General features: G+C 48.7%; 2 protein-coding genes across 4 annotated transcripts; one reads left to right on the plus strand and one right to left on the minus strand.

Annotated features, from left to right (window-relative positions):
- The first annotated feature begins 279 nt into the window (after nt 1-279).
- On the plus strand, nt 280-12,296 carry LOC310663805 (gonadotropin-releasing hormone II receptor-like). Its single transcript, XM_083412235.1, has 4 exons — nt 280-1,193; nt 4,968-5,486; nt 6,773-6,974; nt 9,437-12,296. Exons 2-4 carry the CDS (start codon nt 4,971-4,973, stop codon nt 9,841-9,843), a joined length of 1,125 nt encoding a protein of 374 aa, XP_083268361.1. The 5' UTR covers nt 280-1,193; nt 4,968-4,970; the 3' UTR covers nt 9,844-12,296.
- PARP16 (poly(ADP-ribose) polymerase family member 16) lies at nt 10,847-20,351 on the minus strand. 3 transcript variants are annotated; one of them, XM_083412264.1, is made up of 8 exons: nt 20,202-20,351; nt 19,631-19,725; nt 19,071-19,277; nt 16,539-16,676; nt 15,338-15,544; nt 14,714-14,885; nt 13,423-13,564; nt 10,847-12,741 (listed from the first exon to the last, which is right to left on the minus strand). In XM_083412264.1, exons 2-8 carry the CDS (start codon nt 19,631-19,633, stop codon nt 12,600-12,602), a joined length of 1,011 nt encoding a protein of 336 aa, XP_083268390.1. In that variant the 5' UTR covers nt 19,634-19,725; nt 20,202-20,351; the 3' UTR covers nt 10,847-12,599. The 3 variants fall into 3 exon arrangements, with proteins under 3 accessions (XP_083268390.1, XP_083268391.1, XP_083268392.1); XM_083412265.1 differs by having other exon boundaries at nt 20,069-20,245; XM_083412266.1 differs by lacking the exon at nt 19,631-19,725 and having other exon boundaries at nt 20,202-20,301.
- Nucleotides 20,352-20,874: the final 523 nt, after the last annotated feature.

The raw sequence follows: 20,874 nt of genomic DNA on the forward strand, positions 1-20,874 counted from the left end.
GGGCAGGCAGGTGACCTGAAGGCAGGCTGGGTGGAAACCTTTCCATTAAAAATTAAAAGCTTATTTCCCCCAAATTTTGGCTCCATCTGCACTAGACACAGAAAGCAGTATCATCCCACTGTAAGCAGTCATGGCTTCCCGCAAAGAAACCTGGGAATTGTAGTTTGCTCAGGGTGGTGAATTCCCAGAAGAGGGACTGATTATTAAACCACTCTGGGAATTGTAGCTCTGTGAGGGGAATTGGGGGGGGGGGGAGTGTCTTCTAACAAGTAAAAAAATTCAGAGAAGTTTGCAGTTTTTTCTTTAATCTCCTCATGAAAATTCACCAGCATTTCAGTGCAAATTTCTCCAAAGGTATACATATTTCCATGCACAATTCTGCAAGCAATTCCCCCTAGGCTAATGCATTTTCGTACATTATCTTGACAGACAGAAACCTTTTTCCTGCACACTTCCCCCTAAGACCCACATTTTTCTACATATCCATTGGTCGGATACCTGCATCGCAACATTCGTCTCGGTGCAGATTTCAAAGGATAGCTAGCTGTGTGAATTAGGAAGTGCGAATTCGCCAGCTTTGCATTAAAATTCAAAGTGAAGCCAGTATCTTCCCCGTCCTAAACTCAAGGCGCAGTGGGGGGTGGGGGCAGCGAGTGGAGGAGGGCAGTAGTCCCTGTGCATGTCCCTAGCTTTGATTTCTTCCCACATCTGCCAACCTGAACGGCAGCACTAAGCATATAACCTAAAATGTTGCCTGTTACTGCAGAGAGCATCTCTGCCTGCCTGCCTGCCTGCCTGAAGCGCTCTCTGCAAACCCACTCTGTTGTGGCATCGCGTCCTCTGCACGGTTTCGCAGCCTCTGTGCTTTGACAAAGCCTCTTTGCGCTTCCCGCAAAGCTGGGGGGGAGGCTTAAGGGGGGGGGCCTGGAGGCGGCTGACTCCAAAGCCGGTGGCAGGAGCCGAAGCAGGCAGGCAGAGACTCTTGGGATGGCATCTCCCTTGCCTGCAGAGAAAGTCCTAGGGCAGAACTACCAGCTTCCCAGCTCACCTTTCCCGTCTCAGATGCCACCCAGGAGCAGAAATGCGGTGCTGAGGGCACTGCAGAGAGCCGGTTGGTAGGACTTGGCACCAGCCGGGGAAGGAAACGAAACCGGGCAGCCTTTTCTTGTCTCTCCTTTCAAGGACATGTGCAGGTACAATAGCGGGACTCGGACCAGGACTGGGTTCCTGATTGCCTTTGAAATGCCTTGCTGACTTTTGTTTTAGAGACTTGCCAATTATGGGAGAAAGAGTCTGAATATGATGGGGCTCTCAACTTGGGGGTAAAACCCCGTAGAACTGAGCCAAATTGTCTTCTTACGCAGAGAGAGGGTAGGGCTGCTGATCAGCTTGGTCCTTTTCCTGCTTTTCCTTTTTTTTAAAAAAAAAGTTGATTTCTTTAAAAGTCACTTATTTCCAATTTCACTTACATGATAGCAAGAGCATGTTAGCCTTCTATTTATATATGCGAAGTAGATAGCTAAGCGTCCTTTGTTTTGCTAATATTTCTGTACTGTATAGAAACGGTAGAATTCCTACTCTCAGTGTATTTAAAACTATCGACAGAAAACAGTCGTTTTATTTTACTTTATCATCTTTTCTCATTTCTTACCCCTTTCTCCCCTAGTACAGCTATTGCAGCCCTCATTCTCTAAATAAGTATGATGGCTCATATTTTTATTAGGCTTGGGTGATATCAAACTGTCCACTCTGATTATTTATATCATCCATCTATTATATAGGTGATTTAGTGTGACGTGTGATGCTGTAGATTCTTATTTTTTCTAATTCAAAAGGGGGAGGGGAGTGTTGTTGGTGAGGAGGCATACATTTAAGCACATTTAAAGCATGTTCCCCTCCTCCAAGAATCCAAGGAACTGTAGTTTGTTAAGGACGATGGTAACTGTAGCTGTGTGTGTGTGTGTGTTGTGTGTGTGTGCTTTAAATGCTTGGTGTCTATGCAGCCTTAGTTGACCATTAGGAAGAACTTCCTGGCAATAACAGCTGTTGGACAGTGGCGCAAACTCCCTCAGATGGACTGTCATTGGAAGTTTTGATTGATGGAGCCATGAGTATGCACTCAGATTTAAATTGGCATTCACTGGGATTTTTACGTTCGCTTACTGGAATTTTAGAACTGAGCTCAGTACGTCATTTTATTGATTGAGACGCAGTAAGCGCCGAGTTCTCAAAACTGGCTCTGCTTCAAGGATTGCCTGCTTGGTTTCTAAGGCTGCAGTCCTATGCCTGCTCAGCTGGGGAATCAGCCCCATTGAACTTCATGGGACTTGCACCTGAGTAGACCTGTGCAGAATTACATTAGAGGCTGTGCAGAATCACATTAGAGGTAGACACATCATGTGTCTACCGTGAGTGCAGAACCAGGGAAAGGAAGGGGAGGCAGCAATCGGGGCCTGAATGGGGCCATAGGACATTTTAAATTAAAGCAGGGGTGGCGGACTTGTTTCAGCCCAAGTGGGTGAGTCTCATGCCAGAGACAGTAGGCTGGTTTCTACACACACACACACACACACACACACACACACACAATCTCTTTCCTCTGTTCAGACCAGCAGGAGACATATAATACTGGGTGACCTTGAGCCAGCCATAGTCCCTCAGCCTAACCTACCTCACAGGGTTGCTGTGAGGATAAAATGAGGAAGAAGAGAAGAAGGGGCCTTGAGCTCCTTGGAAGAAAAGTGGGGTTTAAATGCGATAAAAAATAAATAAACAAGTTACCACAGCTCAGGGACAGTTAAGGAGGGTGCGAAGCAGGGTGGGTGGAGCGGGTGGCAAGGGAGGTGGTGTGGCCCGGTATGCTGTCGTGTGATTGGCTGCCACCCACCTGTCAAATCTGGCCCCGCAAGGCAGATCCTCATAAGGATTTGGCCTGTGGAGCCAGAAAGGCCCCCCACCCCACTGTTGAACTTATGGCAGTACAGTGGTACCTCGGGTTAAGTACTTAATTCATTCCAGAGGTCCATTCTTAACTGTTCTTAACCTGAAGCACTACTTTAGCTAATAGGGCCTCCCGCTGCCGCCCGAGCACGATTTCTGTTCTCATCCTGAAGCAAAGTTCTTAACCCGAGGTAATATTTCTGGGTTAGCGGAGTCTGTAACCTGAAGCATATGTAACCCGAGGTACCACTGTACTCCGTACCTGACTGCTATGAAAGACACAGGCCCCAATCCCCCTCTCCTTGCACTTCGTTGTGCCTGGCACCTAGCCCCATGACGGACTGAGCATCTGAAATGCCTCAGGTGCGCCCAGCAAATTCACTAGGGGGGTGAAGACTATACTGCTAGCTGGACAAGTAACTCTCCCTTGCCAGATCAGGACATCTTAATTAAGAGACATCTTAATTAAGAACCTATTTTTTCCCGGATTCGCAAAGGGTGTGTGTGTGCGCGTTTGTGCGCGTGTATGTGTACGTCAGCCAACACCCACACATAACCTGTTATTCCCATCTGTGAACAACGATGGAGCTTGTGAATAATTATGGATGCCATCATGTTGAGCAGAAGGGAAGATGGAATTGGCAGGATGGCGTGCATTCAAAAGATGCCCTCATCTTCATTACCTTGCTGGTTTTAGATATACATATGTTGGTGGGTCGTCTATTTGCCCTCCCTAACTTCCAGATTCAGCCTTCCCTGCCAAACCTATCATCCAAATAAACAATGTCATTGGTTGGGAATTGTCTATCAGCCCTATTCCATAATAATCCAGCAAACTCTCCCTCTCTCTCTCTCTCTCTCTCTCTCTCTCTCTCTCACACACACACACACACAAACACACACACTTATTCTCTGCTAGAATAAGAACCTGCTGGACCAAGTCAGTGACCCGTCTAGTCCAGCATCCCATTCTCACAGCTGCCAACCAGACCATGTCTGCTGTGAGTCCTAGAAAACCTGCTCCCTGCCTTGCAGGCCTTTCCCCTGGTCTGCGGAGGTGGGGTCCTGACTGACTGCAACTACAAAAGCTGTTCAACAGTGGAATGGATTACCTGGGAAGTGGGTGGACTCTTGGCAGTTTTATGCAGAGGTTGGACGGCCACCTGTCGGGGATTCTTTAGCTGTGATTCTCACATTGCAGGGTCTTGAGTTACATGACCCTGGGGGTCCTTTCCAACTCTATAGAACTATAATTCTAGGACTTTTGTACTGTCCCTGGAACATTATATCCTGGACATTTGGATAACCCATATGGACCGATGAGATTCATTCATGTTAATATACAACCCAATACCTGTTATGGGGGTGGTGGGATGCAATTTTTTGTTATTTGTGTATAATAGATAGATAGTTAGTTAGATAGATAGATAGATAGATAGATAGATAGATAGATAGATAGATAGATGATAGATAGATAGATAGATAGATAGATAGATAGATAGATAGATAGATGATAGATAGATGATAGATAGATAGATAGATAGATAGATAGATAGATAGATAGATGATAGATAGATGATAGATAGATAGATGGATATAAATAGATAAAGGTAAAGGGACCCCTGAACTTTAGGTCCAGTCGCGGACGACTCTGGGGTTGTGGCGCTCATATTGCTTTATTGGCCAAGGGAGCCAGCGTACAGCTTCTGGGTCATGTGGCCAGCATGACTAAGCCGCTTCTGGCAAACCAGAGCAGCACACGGAAACGCCGTTTACCTTCGCGCTGGAGCAGCACCTATTTATCTACTTCTACTTTGACATGCTTTCGAACTGCTAGGTTGGCAGGAGCAGGGACCAAGCAATGGGAGCTCACCCCATCGTGGGGATTCGAACCACGGACCTTCTGATTGGCAAGTCCGAGTTTCTGTGGTTTAACCCACAGCGCCACCCGCGTCCCCAGATAGATAGATCCAATAAATAAATAAATTATTATTAATAATAATAATAGATGATATTATTTTCTCCAGGTAATGACAGACAGAGAACACCTGATGAATCACCCACAAAGATGCCACGTTGTGGATGAGAACATCTCTGCATCTGTGGTTTGCCCAAAGGGTTGGGTGGAGCCAACCTTCACACTCGCTGCCAAAGCTCGAGTTGTCATCACGGGTTGCTTCTTCGTCATTGCAGCATGCAGCAACCTTGCCGTCTTGTACAGTGTCACGAGGAAGAGACGGAAGTCCCACGTCCAGCTGCTCATCCTGAGCTTGACAGTGGCCGACTTGCTGGTCACAATGACCGTCATGCCCCTGGACGCTGTGTGGAACATCACGGTCCAGTGGTACGCTGGCGATGCCCTGTGCAGGTTCCTGAACTTCCTCAAGCTCTTTGCCATGTACTCGGCCGCCCTGGTGCTGGTGGTGATCAGCTTGGACCGGCACTCTGCCATCCTGCACCCCTTTTCGTTTGCTAACTCCAGCCGCCGCAACCGGATCATGCTCTCTGTCGCGTGGATCCTCAGCGTCCTGCTGGCCGCTCCCCAGGTATGAATCCGTTAGGACAGAAGTCTTGTTTAGCGTGGTGCACATATTGTAAGGTAAAGGTAACGGGACCCTTGACCATTAGGTCCAACCGCGGATGACTCTGGGGTTGCGGCACTCATCTTGCTTTACTGGACGAGGAAGCCGGTGTACAGTTTCCGGGTCATGTGGCCAGCATGACTAAGCCGCTTCTGGCAAACCAGAGCAGTACATGGAAACGCCATTTACCTTCCCACCAGAGTGGTACCTATTTATCTACTTGCACTTTGACCTGCTTTTGAACTGATAGGTGGGCAGGAGCTGGGACTGAGCAACGGGAGCTCACCCCATCGCAGGGATTCAAACCGCTGACCTTCTGAATGGCAAGCCCTAGGCTCTGCGGTTTAGACCACAGCGCCACCCGCGTCTCGCACATATTGTACATAGCCACAAAACAGTAATGGAATATAGTGAGAAATACAAAACCAAACAATAACAAGCACCTCCCTCCCTCCCCACAATGCCAGAACCCAAATAAGAGATTGCATACACTCCGGTGCATCGCCACAGTTGCCTATTTAATTCACTTCCCATGTCATTCTTGCAGGGACCTTACAGAGTATTTTGTCAGGGCAATGTCACTATTTTCATTGGCCAGGATAATGAAGGACAACGTTCAGAGCAGAAATATAATCGCAACACCCGAAAGCTACCAGGCTTGTTCATGCACTGCGCAGAATACAAGTACAAGCTCTCTGTACACGTGTACAAGCGTTTGTGCTACAGAGTGTACACTTATTGATTTTTCAATTTTTCAGCTCTGTTAGTGTGTACGCAGGTACACAGATTGCACACTGAGTGCACAGCTCAAGGATTTGTGTAGAGAGGTACACACAGAGATTGTGCACTTGTAGAACATAATGTGTGAACACTCCATAAAAGCAGCCTCATGGGGAACAGCTTCCTTAGATACATGATTTCTGAACCATGCAGTGTTTGAGCATGAAGGCTGAAACGGAGAATGCTGGCATTTAGAATGTCATTATTACTAATTTCATCCTTCTGACCTTTTCCCACCACTGCATCCTGTGGGTTATTTTAGCTGCCTAAATGTATTTGTATGTGTGTGTGTCATTATGCAGTATTTAAAAGCCTTTATGTATTTCAAATCTCAGAGTATTTCAAATCTCAGAGTGCTGAATATGTGTACATAAATAACAATGAAATTGATAATTAATATAATAACAAACCAATATATGTGTGTAAATTAAGTGTGTATATTATTAGACTGTTTTACTTTTCCATTTCAGCTCTTCCTTTTCCACCTGTACACCATCCCGGGCGTCAATTTCACCCAGTGCGTGACGCATGGGAGTTTCAGAGAGCACTGGCAGGAGACCACCTACAACATGTTCACTTTCACCACCCTCTATGTCACCCCGCTGACCGTGATGGTCGTCTGCTATGTCCGCATCTTATTTGAGATCAGCAAGCAGCTGAAAATTAACAAAGGTGAGTTGGCCTCCCCTCAACTGCATTGGGTGGGAACAATGAGATGCCCTTCAGCTTGTGTTTTTCCAGTTTCTCAAAAGGTTTCTCTTCCCCTGAAAAACAGCCTTCCATTTTTCTGCCTTGTTCTCAGGGTTTGGCACTGACCTTATAGCTACGAAATGGCTGAGGATTGTGCCTGTATTATTATTATTATTATTACTACTACTACTACTACTACTATACTACTACTACTACTCCTTCCCCTGCCCCCTATTATTACTATTACTATTATCATCTGTGATTTATTAATCGCCTTCTGAACAATTGTCTCAAGGCGATTTGCACATAACTAGAGGTAAAGGTAAAGGACCCCTGGCAGTTAAGTCCAGTCACGAACGACTCTGGGGTTGTGGCACTCATCTTGCTTTACTGGCCGAAGGAGCCCATGTTTGTCCTCAGACAGTTTTTCCGGGTCATGTGGCCAGCATGGTGAAACCAGAGCAGCACATGGAAACGCCGTTTACCTTCCTGCCAGAGTGGTACCTATTTATCTACTTGCACTTTGATGTGCTTTCGAACTGCTAGGCTGGCAGGAGCTGGGACTGAGCAACGAGAGCTCACCCCATCGCGGGGATTCGAACCGCTGACCTTCCGATCGGCAAGCCCTAGGCTCAGTGGTTTAGACCACAGCACCACCTGTGTCCCTAACTAGAGGTACCACTGTATTTAAAAGCAATTAAAAACACAAACACAGCAATACATTTATAGCAACAGTAAACCCTAACAAGGTAGACACTTGAAGACCCATTTCTCCAATGGGAAAAGCTCTATGGGCCCCTCCAGATAGTCTTTTTTTATTGCACATTCATGATGATTTGTGCTCATGTTGGTATTGGGGCAATTATATACAATCGTACTTTCGATACTGTCTGCACCTGAAAAAGTTTCAGCTTTGTTTCCAATCAGTGCATGTCTCATAACTTCCTGCAGAAAACCTGAAACTTTTCATGCCACAAATGTTCTGGTTCAATGAATTTTTTTTTGTCCCACTTTTGGTGAGCTATAGCACAGGATGGCAATAATATGGTAATGTTGGGGAAGTGTCACACGATGACTAATAAAGTAGATTGGTGTGTGGATTGTCCAGTATAAATCCACCATTAATGCACTAGTATTGCCTTGATGACATGTTACAAAAATTGGGTTTCCAGACCTCTGGGGCTAACCTGAACTCTCCAGGTTTGCCTGGCCCCCTCCAGGGGAGGGCGTGAATATCCAGGTGGCTGAGAGTGCCTTTAGTTTTATTCTTAAGACTATGTGTGCATCTTGTAAGCTTCAGTCCAGCAGGAGCAGCCTGCAAAGTATTGCACAACTACCTGGAGGGATCTGCCCTCCTCCTCTCCCTCCGCCCCTCTCCTAATTAACCTCCATTTCCAGAGTTCAGTGGCGGAAGGGAGCACAGAGGAAGAATCACCAGGGGCTGCCCCTGAAGCTCAGGTTTGGCCCCTACAATTTCAGGGTCTGGGATGCTCCCGGCCTGGCAACCCTATATGGTAGTGGTTTTCAACCAGTGTGCTGTGGCACCCTGGGGTGCCTTGAATGATGGTCAGGGGTGCCGCAGGCAACACTGGCCTCTGTCCTTCTTTCCTTCCTTCCTTCCCTCCCTCCTCTGATGCCCTCTCGCATCTCTGCCTCCCAAAGGCTTGTGTAGCTGTTTGTTACAACAGCCCTGGCTACAAGCTCCCCAGGTGAATGGTGCCTGTGGGGCTGGACCAGGGGCTTCACCTTCGGTTAGTCTCCGTCAGGCTGCTAAAGCTAGGGGCATCCTCTTCCTAGGCCCCTGTGGGGTGGCATGAGGAGGCACCTCTCTTTGGGGTTGCGGCTCAGAGACCAGGGACAGTGGTGGCAGCTGCCTGGAGGACTCCCAAGGAGAGAGGAGGGAGAGGAGGCTGAGGGAACACTCCACAAGGGAGGGTGTTCAAAAAGGGGTGAAAGCTGGCTCTGCAGGCAAAAAGTAGGGTTGCCGTATTTCAAAAAGTAAAATTCCTGACACCCGCAAAGTTGTTTTTTTTACATCGCATTGCAATACATCTGGGTTTCCCCTGACATTTTGCCAATTCAGCAAAATTCCCCCGACGCCATTTTTACAACCGAAAACCAGGACATGTCAGGAATTTTCCTGATGTATGGCAAGCCTAGGAAGGGGTGACATAACTGGGCTTCTGAGGCTCAGGGCGTGTTTCCCCACAGGGGAGCCGCAGAAAGAATGTAGTTGGTCAAGGGAGCCATGGGCTCAAAAAGGTTGAAAACCTCTGCTATACAGATAGCAACAATGCCATCATCACCCGTCCGGAGGGGCCCTGTCTTGTTTTTATCCGCCCCACCTGCTGTTGGGTCACTCCAGCCCAGAGTGGGGCCTGCATTTCATTCAGAAGAGGGCAACCTTTTGTCCCACAACTGACTCCTTTGAGCCTCTCCCACAGGTCTCGCCAGAGGGAAGGATGACCACATCTCCAAGGCCAGAATGAAGACACTCCGAATGACGGTTGTGATTGTGGCTTCTTTCATCGTTTGCTGGACCCCTTATTACCTCCTGGGCTTGTGGTACTGGTTCCAGCCTGACATGATCCGCAGAATGCCGGAGTACATCAACCACTTCCTCTTCCTCTTCGGCCTGCTGCACACTTGTACGGATCCCATCGTCTACGGCCTTTACACCCCGTCCTTTCGAGAGGACATGAAGCTGTGCATCAGGAACCTGAAAGCGACGGTGGCCCACCAGGAGAAAAAACTTGCATCTGTTTCAGAGATGAACCATAAAGACTCTCATGACCAGGGTCAGGTGCCGTCAAGTGTTTCCAACGGAGGGACTATGCACACTGTGTTCTAGAGGGGGAAACCCTCTGGGAGGGATGAAACTCAGGGCAAGCTCATTTATGCAGGCAGACCACCTGAATTGCTACACCTGTCTTAACTGTGCACTTGAGGACTAAATGTCTGGACCAACTCTCTTAAGCTGCACTAGGTTGAAGGTGATCTAGGAGGGTGCCTGATCCCAAGTCACACACTTGGTGAATCCAGCACAGTATCGTCCGCATTTACCAGCAGCAGCTCTCCAATATTTCAGGCAGGGATTGCTGCCAACTGTGCCTGGAGATGACTGGGACTGGAACCCGGGGCTGTCTGGATGCAAAGATGCTCTGCCACTGAGATAATGAGTCAAGCAGTTCCTGCACGCACAAGTCACCAGTTTATGCCGCAGGCATCAAGCGATGGACAGGCATGTATGAAGCAGGCCCCGGCAAACACTGAGTGGGCTCATTTGTACCGAGATCTCAGCATAAATGGAAGTTAAGATGTCAAGCTGTTGTTAAACATTTGGGAGTGGGGAGGGTCGAATTCTGTCCCACAATCATCCTGAACAAAATGCAGCCACTTGAGACTCAACACATTGTGCAATGTCAGTTTTTAAAGCTGTATTAGGCCAATTGGATACCTTTTCAGAAATTATATTATGCTTTATTGGGGTAGCATGATTTTTGTTCTAGTAGCAGTTTTATTATTACAATTAACTGTTATTGGGTCTGTGACCATATAATAAAATCTGTTGTATTATTATTATTATTATTGCTGCCTGGATGAAGGATGGGCAAGTGGGTGCATCCCGAAATCTCTGCCTTTGGCATGGCTGGAATGTACCCAACTTTACCAGGGTTAAGAGGCAAATGTGTTGGCCTGCCCACTCTTCCCTCTGGCCCCACCCACCACTAGCATATACAAAGACCCAGCCCACTCCCTGGGGGCTTAGATGAACAGTTCCTCGGAGCTTAGTGTCTCAGGGCACTCCCCCCCCCCCAATAGGAGCGTCATGACTTACCACGCGTATGTCGCAGTTCTAATGTTCAAAGTGCATGAGAGTCTTTATTGCAATTGCCTTTACAACAAGCTTGCGAGGTAGGCCGCCACAATTCCCATTTTATCAATGGAGGGCTGGTGTTGACAAGTGATTTGCGCCCAAAGGCCTGGGGAGAAGAGGGGACTCGAACCAACTGCCCTTGGTGTGTGATTTGTAAAGCGGCTGCTACGCAGAATAAAACCAGGAAGGCAAATGCAAAATTCACCCAGAAGGTCTGTTTTGCAAAGTCCAAACCGAAAGAAGTCCATTTACTTATTTTTCCACCTTCGCAACTTGAGCCACCCTCTGCCTCTTACGGGTGTTACCATCCTGAGCTGCAGCGGAGATGATCTTGCCATTTGCAATATCTCTTCCAGTGCTCAGCCGGCGTGTGGTTTTTCCTACAGTCAGATCACAGGTGGAAACCCTGAGTTCCTGCATGGGCTCTTAAGACTCTCAGCAGCTCCCCAGCAGGGCGAATGGTCAGGGATGATAGGAGCTGGAGCCCCATAACATCTGGAGGGCCCCAGGGTCCCGTCCCCCTGAGCCAAGTGATCAGATTGTTGCTCCGAGAGCCACCTGTGCCTCTCTGCTTGAGGGCAGACGCTGCTCCACACTGTTGCCTTGCTTTGGGGAAAAGGGGACTGTCTGGAGAGAGATGGTTCTCCCCCTTTGAGGAAGGTGTTCCTGCAAGATAAGCCCCAACCAGCTGAAAGGAGGGCGGCGGCAGGCTGGTCACAGGGAGAAGCAAGAGAAAGAAGAACAGGGAGAAGCACAAAGGAAGGGGCAGCCCAGCAGCTGAGGTGAAGCAACAGGATGCAGATGGCATGCCTTTGCTCTCAGACTGGGAACGTGTTTCTGACTTGCGCATTTGGCAGGCGAATGCTGGAGTGGAAATCATGTTTCAAGGGACACAGGGTCTCTTGTCTTCTTTATCACACCCAGAGTTGCGCTCATTTCTACTTGCATGCTTCTCAGGGCTATCTGGTTGAACACTGCAAAAACAGGCAGCTGGGCTAGTTGGGCCTCCTCTGACAGGGCTCTTATGTTGTCTTGGGCCAAATCAGGACACAGGAAGGTGCCTTAGGTGTGTCAGACTATGAGTCTAGCTAGGGATTGCCTCTGAGCATCAATTTCTGGCAATCACAAGTCAGGCAGGAAAGTGCACATGGTCCTGCTTCTAAACTTTTCATTGCGGCATACAGGTGGCCACTGTAAGAAGGGCTGCTGGGCAAAAGGGCATCTGGTCTGACTCTGACCCAGCTCTTCCGTCATTCATATGGTATTATGGGGGGGCAGGGAGAGAGAGAATTCAGGAAATTTATTTCCAGTGCCCAAATCAGAAAAGAGTGCAAGGGGGAGATTTGAGATGAAGAACATCACACTTACTTGCACAGGGCACTGAAGCTCTTGCTAGTGATTGCAGACATGGGACCCCACCCCCACCCTTAAGTCTTGCCAGTCCCTGTTCTGCAGGATTTCTGCACTTCCTGTCACCTGCATCGTCCTGCTCCATCTTTAAGCTAAGGAGGGTCCACCTACCTGACTCGTGTTCAGAGAAGCAAGGCAAAACCAGAGAGATATGAAATAGCTGTGCCAGGAAAGTTAAGGCAGCTGAAACATCCTACCCCAGCCCCCAGAGGGCACCCCCCCCCCCCCAGCTTCAGAGTGGAAAGTTTCATGAAGGCTTTAGATTGCTCAATATTAAGGCATATGGTGAGGGTCGGCAGCCCTGTCCCATCCCCACAAGTTCATTGTTTTAAGTCAAAAATCCTGTTCCAATAGTAGAGGAAAGCTGGGGAGTTGCTAGCCCCGATGGCAACCAGCAGCAGCAGATACAGGCTCATCATGATAGCGAAGCGATGCTTAGAGACCCACGACTGGCTAGCAGGCCTAGAGAGAAAAAAGAGACAGCGATAACTACATCCAGCCACAAGGAGGCGCAACTTTTCAAAGCCCCTACCCCCCGCAATGTGATTATATGCCCAGGCCAAAGCTTTGCTGCTGGTTTAGATATGGCCGCAATGGCTCTTTTTAAACATAGAATTGTAGAGTTGGAAGCGACCCTGAGGATCATCCAGTCCAACCCCCTGCAATGCAGGAATTCTGCTCACAGCTGTCCCTGGATGGGCTTGAACCGCCAACCTTCTGGTTAACAGCCAGACACACTGGTCCATTGGGCTGTTTTATTGTCTTTTGAATACTTTTCTCATTTTGGTTGCCCGTGCTGAAGACCACTGGCAAAATATATATGTGTCAAAATACTACTATGTGTACAATGTGTGTGTGTACAGGATTCTGCATATGCATTTTTGCAAAAGTTAACAAAAAGATAAATAGAACTTCTGCAACCACAGCAGCGAACTGTGATTTTTTTTTTTTGCGTTTGTGCAGAAGTCTTCTGAGTGATGCCAACACTGCAAAACAACTTGTTTTGCACACTCATCCCTTACAGTCCTGTCCGTCATGTTAGAGGTTTTCCTGCATTTTTGAAGCACAAGGTTTCAGATGAACTTACAAAGCACTTGCTTTCAGGGTATTTGGGGGCGAGGAGGGTGGCAGAAGGGCACTCACCTCCGGTGCTGCTTCTGCGAATAGACGAGCAAGTACTTCACCCGTATCAGCTGATTGTTCGTGACGACAAAGTATTTCTGGGGAACATCACCCCCTTCGCTGTTCCTCACTCTGGCTCTTTTCTTGTCTATTTCTTTAGAATCTGGTCAAAATGAGCAGAAGAGGGCCTCTTAGACAAGGAGGTGAAAGACACAAGCGCATTGGAGGTCTCGGGGAAAAGGGATCAGTTCCTGACACCAGCACAGGTCTTGCCATGTGCCCCATGAATTGCTGTGTCTGTTTTCTGAGTAAAGTGCAGGCATCTCAAAGGAACACAGGAAGATCCCTGATACCGAGTTGAACCACTGGCCCATCTAGCTCACTACTGTCTACTCTGACTGGCAGCAGCTCTCCAGGGGTTTGAAGCAGGGCATCTCTCACAGCCCTACCTGGAGATGCTGTCAGGAATTGAACCTAGACCGTTTGCATGCAAAGGCCTCAAGCAACAGATTTTGGAGTGACCATTTTCTCTCTCTTGGAGAGTCACTGCCTCACAGGAGACTATAAAGGGCTAGATCAGGGTGGACCTCACTCTAACGTCACGTGGCCTTCCGTGCAATTTCAAAAGCCAGCAGTTCAGAGCTTATCTGATCCTCTTGCCTACTGGACAGGGAAGGAGAGAAGGGCGTGTCAGGAAAAGCTAGAGAAAAAGGGGGCGGTGGCCTGCTTCCTTTTGACTCTGGCCCCTCCCACTGCTGGCTTTTGACTCTGGCTCCTCCCACCTCCAGCAGGTGTTCCTGCAAGGCTCTCAAGAGACAAAATGTTGCCCAGCCAAGCTAGATGGACCAATGATCTGATCACATGTGAGGCTGCTTCAGCCCTGTCTTCCCCAACTGGGTGCCCTCCAGACTGTAGAGTTGGAAGGGACCCTGAGGATCGTCTAGCTCAGCAGTTCTAATCCCTGAGCTCTGGCCTTGCTAGCTAGGGGTGATGGGACTTGCAGTTCAACAACATCTGGGGACTCACAGGTTGAGAAAGGCTGGTCTAGTCCAACCCCCTGCAATGCAGGAATATGCAGCTGTCTGTCCCATATGGGGATCGAACCTGCAGTCTTGGTGTTATCAGCCCCACACTCTTAACCAATTGAGCTATCCATCTAGTACCAGATGTTGTAGCCTACAACTCCCATCAGCACCTGCCAATACAGCTGAACCGAGGATGGGGTTGATGAGAGCACGGCTCTGCTGGCTGGGGGCTGATGGGAGCTGTGGGCGTAAGCAGCTGCGTCGAGTCAAGTCTTTTCTAGACTCACCTTTCTTTTTCACCTGGCATTTTACATCTGGGTGATCGATGATCTCACACACGGCAACACAGCTGAGGATCGGTCCCATCAGGCTCTGCTGCCAGCCGAGGCCATGGGGGCTATAGAGGAGAGCGAGGCTCAGGTCACTGGTGAGGTAGGTGCCTTCCCCAAATAAGGAGGTCTAGAAAAAGCAGGACGGGGTTGCACATGAACTGGGCTGCAAGCTGGCAGCCAGCCATTTCAAACATATCCAATCACAGCAAATCTGTCTCATTCCTAGAAGCGTTTTAGGAAGCTGCTTTAGACCTAGCTCAGTCTGAACTGACTGGCGGCAGCTTTCTGACCAAGCTAAGCAGCCTAGAGCAAAATATACATCAGGAGGCTTAGTATGGCCTGAATCAAGTATACACTTCCAGAGCTAACACTACATACATTACAGTGGAACCTCGGATGTTGAATGCTTCAGAAGCTGAACAATACAGAACCCGAATGCCAACAACCTGGAAGTGAATGCTGAGGTTTTCAAACAGGCCTCGGAAGTCCTCGCCTACCCATGTGCTATCTGAAACCAGAACGGGTTGCCAGATGTGAAATATATTCAGTTCTGAAATACAACCCAGACTCAAACCTTACCCGGTTTAAATGGCACTGTAACCCATTGTGCACGATGGAGTGGAAGTTCTCCAGTCGGCTCCCATGGAATGCATAGATGAGGTCTCGTCCCGCCTTGGTCTCTTCAAATTTGGCGTTCATTTGACTGGAATAAGTGATTTCAAACAGGAAGTCTGGTGCCGGGACGGGGACGCAGGGCACTCCGGTCAGTTCCTGGATCTTCTTATACTTCAATGCCAATAAAATATATTGAAGTTACTGGGTTGCTTTGAGAATCCAGCGCCCTCTAGATATTTTGGACTACAACTCTCACCAGCCCCCGGGCTAAGGCAAGTTGTGGTGTGAAACACCTGGCAGACCCCAGGTTGGCAAAAGCTGATTTAAAGGCAGAAATCATCCCCATGGAAAGCAAAATAGTATCTTTAAGAAACATAGGAAGCTGTCTTCCCCTGGCCCATCTAGGTCAGCACTGTCTGCACAGACTAGCAGCAGCTGCCCAGGATTCCAGGCACGGGTCTTTCCTGGAGAAGATAGGGATTGAACCTGCAAAGCAGGCATGCCACCACTGAGTTAAGACTCTTCCCCCAAGTCTTGGGACTCCGCTTAACAAGACACCCCAGTAATACTGCAAGCAGTGGGCTGCCCCAGCACTTCCCTGGCCCATGCTGAAGCCAGCAGGAGGCTGTGCTCAGTTAACTGATGCTCAGTTAACTTTTTGTAATCGATGAGGATATATTGTAGTGGAAAAGGTTTGAGCAAAGACACTGTTGAGGTGAGGGGGCAAGGAGTTGACTTACTAAGCAATGGAATTAGTTGATTTGAAGGTTAATGTGAAAAGGTTTGAAACATTTAAGAAAAACATTATGTGTGTGTGTATGCATATATATGCACATATATATATATGTACATATATATGTGCACATATATATATCTATATATAGATAGGTTTGACTCGCTCCTGCATTGCATTTTTGCCATCTGTTAACCACCTCACAGGTCCTCTCTTTTGTCCAAAAAATAATTTTAAATTATTTTTTTTAAAAAAAAATACCATAAAACAAAATATGTCATCCCATTTGTCTAGATTCTGCTTTAACATGCTTACTCTCCCCTGCAGCCTTGTGCCCAGATGCAGGTTGCTGACACACCTGACACCTCCAATATTACTTGGATCCATTTGCACACGTTCGATAACTGGGTTGTCGCCAGCATCGCCTCTCACCTCCTTTTTGCTTGTGCTGTGGATGCACAGGGCCTTGGAAGACAAAACCCAGCCCAGCAACTCCCAGCCTCTTGTGCCTGTGTCTTGGGCCAACTCAAGCAGCTCTTTCAAGCCCACCAAGGCATTTGTATCTGCAAGCTGAGAGAGAGAGAAACATGGGTTGCTGGCTTTCCTTGAGCATCTTACACAGTCAGAGACCCCCCTAGTGGTGAAAGAAAGGCAACTTCTCCAACACACGTCTTCAGGGCATTAGCTGGCAAGCAAATCCCTGTGGACCTGAATCCCTATAGGCCTTCTTATTCGCCCCCTTGGAACACAAACTCCACATGGACGGAGACACGCACACATGGCTTCCTGTTCTCTCCTCAATCCATCAAACTTGAACCATTTCATCTAACAGATCCTCATAACTGGTGGCATTTATTTCCACAAGCATGGTGGCACTGTGAACAACCCCACAAATGGCAAGGGTGGAATTCTTTTAGAACACAACAGAGCTCAACTATCTTTCATTACGAAACATCACTCCATCACTCCTCTAACGACTCCTGGGTACCCTTGTCTGCTTAGAATGGGAAGATATTTGCAGAAAGGGGTACTGTTTCTGGTTGTATATCCAATACAGTGGTACCTCGGGTTACAAACGCTTCGGGTTACAAACTCTGCTAACCCGGAACTAGTACCTCGGGTTATGAACTTTGCACCAGGATGAGAGTGGAAATCGCGCGGCAGCGGGAGGCCCCATTAGCGAAAGCACGCCTCATGTTAAGAACGGTTTCAGGTTAAGAACAGACCTCCGGAATGAATTAAGTTCGTAACCAGAGGAACCACTGTAATAATAATAATAAAATTTATACTATACTATACTATACTATACTATACTATACTATACAGTGGTACCTCGGGTTAAGAACTTAATTCGTTCTGGAGGTCCGTTCTTAACCTGAAACTGTTCTTAAAACTGAGGTACCACTTTAGCTGTGGTACCTTTAACTGAGGTACCACTTTAGCTATGGGACGCGGGTGGCGCTGTGGTTTAAAGCCTCAGTGCCTAGGACTTGCAGATCGAAAGGTCGGCGGTTCGAATCCCCGTGGCAGGGTGCGCTCCCGTCGCTCGGTCCCAGTGCTTGCCAACCTAGCAATTCGAAAGCACCCTCGGGTGCAAGTAGATAAATAGGGACCGCTTACTAGCGGGAAGGTAAACCGCGTTCCGTGTGCTGTGCTGGCTCGCCAGATGCAGTTTGTCACGCTGGCCACGTGACCCAGAAGTGTCTGCGGACAGCGCTGGCTCCCGGCCTCTAGAGTGAGATGAGCGCACAACCCTAGAGTCTGTCAAGACTGGCCCGTACGGGCAGGGGCACCTTTACCTTACCACTTTAGCTAATGGGGCCTCCCGCTGCCGCTGCGCCGCCAGAGCACGATTTCTGTTCTCATCCTGAAGCAAAGTTCTTAACCTGAGGAACTATCTCTGGGTTAGCGAAGTCTGTAACCTGAAGCGTCTGTAACCTGAAGCATTTGTAACCGAGGTACCACTGTACTACAATGAAATTTTTAAATGTTTATTTGATTGTCCCGCAACACTTGCCATTCTCTCCTGCCACCCCAGTGTGGCTTGCTACACCCTTTGAGAACCACTGCCCTAACCCATGAGGGATGTTGGGATTACTTTGGGTGGGAATTTACCAGGTGCTCAATAGAATCATAGAATTGTAGAGTTGGCGGGGACCCCCCGGGCCATCCAGTCCAACTAGATGCAGGAATCTCAAAGCCCCTTACAAGCAGAAAACCAGGCAAAACAACCTCCCATCCCCTACATCAATTCCAAGCCCGGGTAGGGAAGAAGCTTGTTTTTGAAATTCCTGCTCCCACCCCTGTAAGCTGGGGCGGAGAACAGCTTGTTCCTGACCTTGAGCTGCCTTTTAGAGGCAAAGTCAGGGACAAGACCCTCTCATGAGTTCCCTAGTTGAACTATGCGCTGTGTGAATAATAATAATTACTGATAGAATAAGAGAATTGTAGGCATATAAAGGGTCATGTAGTCCAACCCCTGGGTGGGACACGGGTGGCGCTGTGGGTTAAAGCCTCAGTGCCTAGGGCTTGCTGATCGAAAGGTCGGCGGTTTGAATCCCCGCGGCGGGGTGCGCTCCCGTTGCTCGGTCCCAGCGCCTGCCAACCTAGCAGTTCGAAAGCACTCCCTGGTGCAAGTAGATAAATAGGGACCGCTTACTAGCGGAAAGGTAAACGGCGTTTCCGTGTGCGGCTCTGGCTCGCCAGAGCAGCGATGTCACGCTGGCCACGTGACCCGGAAGTGTCTTCGGACAGCGCTGGCCCTTGGCCTCTTTGAATGAGATGGGCGCACAACCCTAGAGTCTGTCAAGACTGGCCCGTACGGGCAGGGGTACCTTTACCTTTTTAGTCCAACCCCTGGCAATGCAGGAATTGCAGCAATCATCATCATCATCATCCCTGGTAGATGGCCATTCAATCTCTGTTTAAAAACTTCCAGTGAAGTAGAGCCCACCACCTACTCACCAAAGCCTCAAAATCCTTGGTCTCGTCCGTGGTATAGAGTCCTGGGAAGGGCCGAAGGACAGAATCCCGCTTGTAGCTCTGCAGGGCAGAGACGAAGAAGCTGCACTTCAGGTCTGCAGCCAAGAGGTCTGCCTTGAGGGCCTCTCGCACCCGCTCTCGGAGGCCCGCGACCCCGGCAGTGGGCACCTGCATTGCCAAGGGGCCCTCCTGCCATTAAAACACAGGCGGAAGTTAGAAAAATCAAGAGTTGGGAGCGGCCTGGTTCACACAACACCATTAGCCAGGCTATAGCTTACTGGGAGCAAGCTAATGTGCTGCCTCCTGGAGAGGCGTTCCCAGGCACTCTGCTCCCTCCTTCCCTCCTCTTTTTTTTTTACTCCTGTGCTGCACCAAGCTAAGCCAGCGTTTGGCACATCATTCAAACCTGGACTCAAGGGCCTTGGTTCAGATAACAAGCTCAGCATGGGGGGTGGGGATACCAAGGAGAAGCCAAGCAGCTAAGCGCTCCTCTCTGGGAACCCACACATTTGCATAGTCCTCAAAAGTCCCGTTTGGCTTACCATGTCATGCGAACCAGGCCATAAGGTCTCCAGCACACATCCCCACAAGCAAACAGACGTTTCCCGGGGAATAGCGATCCTACTCTTCCCAGACGCTGAGTTGAAAGAACAACAAAAAAGAGAGGATAAAATACATTCTGCAGCATTCAGAATTAAAGTTACCCTCACTGGTGCCGCCCGAGGCTATGCTTCTACCCTTTAAACCGTCACATGGCAGCCAGGCATTCAACAGGTGAGACTTTGCGCAGCTGCATCATTGCACCATCCAGCTTGGAAACCCCCACCCCCCAGACCCAAATATGGCAGACTGCAAGTATTTTGAGGGGTGGGGAAACACAAATCAAAAGATACAACTGCCTAGCAAGCAAGTGTTTTAGCAGCTCTGTGACGGGCTGAAGCCCAACAGGTCTGTTTTTATCGTTTGTATCCAAGCTTCACCTGTTGAACTTCTGCCTGCAAGGCAGCTGTTAAACGGGCAGGCTCCCAGGCTGCTAAAAAAGCGTCTTCCCCTTACTCCTTGACATTTGTGTGTGTGTGTGGTCTTTATTCTTCCCCTCGCCCTCCGGCCTACCTCAGGGGCTACTCAGCAAAAGGCGACTCTCACTGAGGTTGAAGAGGAGAAGAGGCCCTCCCAATGCCTACTGAACATGCTCAGCTCAGCTCAGCCATGCGCAGTAGCAGGAGCTGAAGCCGCAGGCCTGCCAGCAGTTGATTATGAGCGTGCGCAGTGGCAGGAGCTGAGCCGCCTCCCTTACCCTTACCATGCCTTTGCTTACTACGTCATCCTGAGCATGCTCACTAGAAGCACCTGCCGGCCTTTGTTCTTAGACAGGCTCAGTAGCAGCAAATGAAGCCACACTTTGCCCTTACCTGATGCTCAGTATAAACAATGAAGCTCAACCCCTTGCTCTGGTCCTGCCCTCATCCAATCCTGAGCATGCTCAGTAGCAGTAAGTGAAGCTACAGCCTTGACCTTTCTTTCACGTGGAAAGTGTTCAGTGGCATTTAACTGGCGCGTACAATCCTGCACAGGTCAATTCAGGAGTAAGCCTTCAGCATCAATTTATGTTCCCAGGCTGTCTAAAAATCAGTAAAAAGCAGGGGCAGCAGCAGCCACTGGCAGCCTTATCCTTCGTCCGTTTCTGTCTAACCGCCTTTTAAAGCCATCCAACTTAATGGTCATTACTGCATCTTGTGGTGCAAAGTCCATAGTTTCACTAAGGTCTTCCCTTTGTCTGCATCTT

Source organism: Podarcis tiliguerta, assembly GCF_965153285.1.
Source record: "Podarcis tiliguerta genome assembly, chromosome: 14".
In the NCBI taxonomy this organism is placed as follows: Eukaryota; Metazoa; Chordata; class Lepidosauria; order Squamata; family Lacertidae; genus Podarcis; species Podarcis tiliguerta.

Excerpts from the sequence above, each read along its gene's own strand:
- LOC310663805 (XM_083412235.1), top strand. The coding sequence starts at position 4,971 with ATGACAGACAGAGAACACCTGATGAATCACCCACAAAGATGCCACGTT. Across the intron at positions 5,487-6,772 it reads TCCTGCTGGCCGCTCCCCAG|CTCTTCCTTTTCCACCTGTA; the intron begins GTATGAATCCGT and ends TTTCCATTTCAG. Across the intron at positions 6,975-9,436 it reads GCAGCTGAAAATTAACAAAG|GTCTCGCCAGAGGGAAGGAT; the intron begins GTGAGTTGGCCT and ends CCTCTCCCACAG.
- PARP16 (XM_083412264.1), bottom strand. Across the intron at positions 16,677-19,070 it reads CCAAGGATTTTGAGGCTTTG|CTTGCAGATACAAATGCCTT; the intron begins GTGAGTAGGTGG and ends TCTCTCTCTCAG. Across the intron at positions 15,545-16,538 it reads ACAGCACAAGCAAAAAGGAG|TATAAGAAGATCCAGGAACT; the intron begins GTGAGAGGCGAT and ends TTGGCATTGAAG.